The following is a 3,450-nucleotide window of genomic DNA, read 5'->3' on the forward strand; positions in this document are numbered from 1 at the left end:
TAAAGGGAAATGTTGTTGAAAATCATCCTCTGAAAGTTCTATTTCCCGAATTCTAGGAGGAGTCCAATAAATTCCATTTCTATTTGTACAAAGAGTTATTTCGCGATTGTTTGAAGCTAGTGAATTTCTCTTAGTCGAGATAACACAGTCATGAGCTGTAGGAAAGTCTATTCCCAAAATACCTTCATCCTCTATATCTGCTATAAAAACCTTATGTGGAGAGTCGATACACCCAAAAAGATTAATTTGGACAGTAACCTGTCTCAAAACCGGGGTCGTCTCTCCAGTGGCCGTTCGCAGAGATAAAGAGGGAACAATCTGGTCATCGGATTTAAGGACGTTCCCACCTAGCAGTGGTCCTCAACTTCTAAAACAGTCCCCCTATGTAAACTATACTATGATGCAATAACAAAAAGTTGAGGTGCAGTGTACATTTTCAGTGGCGCGAACGTGCGCAGAAGTCCAAAAATATACCCATTGCGTCGTTTCTCAGATCTGGCAACATTGTATTCTCTTTCTGTATATTATTATTATATCTGAGACGTGTGCTACAGAGTTTTAATGTTTTGAGGTTACTTTTATTTTGGAGTTAAAAAATAATTTATTTATAATGACTTCACGTTTGAAGAATGGGAGGTTTGTGAAAAAAAAAGTAGGCGATAGAGTAGCTAAAGCTCTAACAGCTATGTCAGAAGCTAAAAAAACAAAAATTCTCGAAACACTGCATGAAACTACTCAATGTAAAATTCCAGATGGGAATTGTATAGTTGCATTGGAAAAATTAGCTAAAAACCTCAAATGCACCAGCTGCAGCAGTCTTTTAGACATGGAAAAAATGTACGGCTATAACAGAGAAGGACTTCACGTAAAGTTTAAGATAAAATGTGATACTTGTGGCAGATATAATAATGTTAATACCGCAGAGTCCACCAATGGTGTTTCTGATGTCAATATGTCCGTGGTTTTAGGTAAGTGAATTCGCAATATTCTATTTATGTGTAAAAGTAAAAAACTTGAATTGACATAATTAATAGCTTTACAATTATTTTATAAGAAATTTATGATATTTACTATTTGAATGTTTCAGGGGCTATTCATGCCGGTGTTGGAAATACTGGCTTAAATAAAATTCTTGCTTGTGCCAATTTACCTCGAGTAATAGACAAAATTTATAAAAAGTACGAAGTTGTAGTTGGTCAAGCAATAGAATTAGAAGCTAAAGAAAGTTGCAAGCGAGCTGCTTCTGAGGAAAAAGAATTGGTGATAAAAAATGTCAAAAAGCTGTGTGACACATTGTAAGCATCCATTCTAATTCATTTGAACTGTTCAATGGACTGATGCTGATCATCATAATAATTATAAATCATTTTCTCAACACTGATTTTTATAAAATTGTAATATAATTTATTGAAAAATTGTAAAATTATATTTTCTACGAATGAATTATTTGTAATATAATATTAAGCAGAAGTAGTTATTATTTTGTTTCAATTTATATCTTAGGATTTGAATATTATACATAAACTGGTGATTTATAATTATTATGCTATCAGTAAATGTATAATATACAACAACATTTATTTTTACACAAAATAAAGGAGAGACTTTATCTTGTTGTAATTATTTACAATATTTCGATCAAGAATTGAATTAAATATTCAATAAGTTGACAAGCACTAATCTACATTATATACTTGTATTTTTTACAAAAAATGTATTGCTATTAATTTCACGGCATTGAATTGTCTACATAAAATAAAAAAAAAATAATTGTAAATCTGGTTTAATTTTTTTATTTTAACTATTTTTATTTATTATTTCAGACCAGTGGAGATTGCCCAAGATATTTTCCCGCAGTTAGATGTCCTTACGCTTTCCTCAAATGATAATCAAAATTTATTTGATAATACACTAGGTGAAATAATAAATATCATTGTGTCATTTGATATGGGCTGGTCTAAACGCGGTAACGGGCGTAGCTATGATAGTTTGAACGGTTATAGCACTATCATCGGTTTCTTGTCAGGAAAAATTCTAGACTACGCAACTAGAAATAGAAAATGTAAGAAATGTGATATGGGGCATAAAAAAGATGATCATGATTGTAGATTGAACTTCTGCGGAAGTGCTAAGGCAATGGAAGCTGATGCAGGAGTTCAACTTGTTAATCACAGCAACATCTTAAAGGAAGCAGGACTACAAGTACGTGTTATTGTAGGAGATGAAGACAGCTCAATGATTGCAGCAGTAAGAGCAGATAACCCAGGTCAAAAGTATCATAAATTAGCCGACAAAAATCATTTAACCAAAAATTTTGGAAAAGAGTTATATAAATTACGCGATAAGTTTAGAGAGTTAAATAAAACAAATGTTATTCCTCATTTAAAAAAGTGTTTTTCATACGCTGTTGCACAAAATAAGGGCAATTCCGAAAACTTAGCTAGAAATTTGAGACAAATACCGGATCATATTTTTAGCAGACATGAAAACTGTGGAAAGTGGTGTAACCCAAGTAAAAATCATGCTCTAAACCTATCTGATGAAACCTTGTATGAAGAATTATTACATTTGTTCGATAAATACGCACAAAACTCTCATAAATTTTCTATTGCCGCTTCAAGTCAGGGCAATGAAAGTTTTAACAATATTATAGCAAACAAAGCACACAAAAACAAGTGTTTAAGTACTAGCTTTTCTTGTGATATTAGGGTAGCTGACGCCGTCTGCGCTAAAAATGACGGTGAACGAAGTATTATAAATATTAAGCAAAGACTGAATATTCCTGCTGGATCTCACACAGTCAATTATGTTAAACGAAGTGAAATGAAACGAGAAAAACGATTGGCAATGAGTAAGTCTAAAGCAAAAAAATTAAGACGTATAGAATTAAAACAGAAACGAGAACTTTTACGTAAAAATACCGAAAGACATGAAGGTATAACTTATAAGAGTAATTGTGGAATGGATAAAATAAACAATTACGTGCGTAAACACTGTGATGATAATAATAATATTGCATTAGATGATGAAACAAAAATTGTTTACTTTGATTTAGAAACAACTGGATTCGCCTCAGATGCTCATATTATACAAATTGCAGCGATCTGTGATTGTAAAATTTTTAATATCTATGTACACACGAAGACCGAAATTTCATCGTCAGCCACTACAGTTACTAAACTTCATCATAAATATGGAGACTTATTCTACGGAGACAAACAAGTCGTAACACTCAAAATTTCTGATGCTTTAGAATCTTTTCAACAATTTTTAATTAGCTTATCCGATGGACAACAGAGATGTTTATTAGTTGCACATAATGCTCGCTTTGACGTACCACGACTCTTACGAGCTATTATGAATGTTAAAGTCGAACTTTTAGATTTAATTGTTGGTTTTGCTGACACTTTATCATTGTTCAGAAAGTCTTTGGTTGATAGGAAAGGACCG

At 32.2% G+C, this 3,450-nt stretch overlaps 1 protein-coding gene across 1 annotated transcript; it reads left to right on the plus strand.

Annotated features, from left to right (window-relative positions):
* Positions 1-352: 352 nt before the first annotated feature.
* Positions 353-1,420, plus strand: LOC124294978. Its single transcript, XM_046742787.1, has 2 exons — positions 353-968; positions 1,088-1,420. The coding sequence occupies exons 1-2, from the start codon at positions 611-613 to the stop codon at positions 1,297-1,299; spliced, it is 570 nt and encodes a 189-aa protein (XP_046598743.1). The 5' UTR covers positions 353-610; the 3' UTR covers positions 1,300-1,420.
* Positions 1,421-3,450: the final 2,030 nt, after the last annotated feature.

Source organism: Neodiprion lecontei, chromosome 6 (assembly GCF_021901455.1).
Source record: "Neodiprion lecontei isolate iyNeoLeco1 chromosome 6, iyNeoLeco1.1, whole genome shotgun sequence".
NCBI lineage: Eukaryota > Metazoa > Arthropoda > Insecta > Hymenoptera > Diprionidae > Neodiprion > Neodiprion lecontei.

Coding starts and splice junctions, on each gene's coding strand:
- LOC124294978 (XM_046742787.1), top strand. CDS start 611: ATGACTTCACGTTTGAAGAATGGGAGGTTTGTGAAAAAAAAAGTAGGC. Junction 969..1,087: donor CAATATGTCCGTGGTTTTAG/GTAAGTGAATTC, acceptor TGAATGTTTCAG/GGGCTATTCATGCCGGTGTT.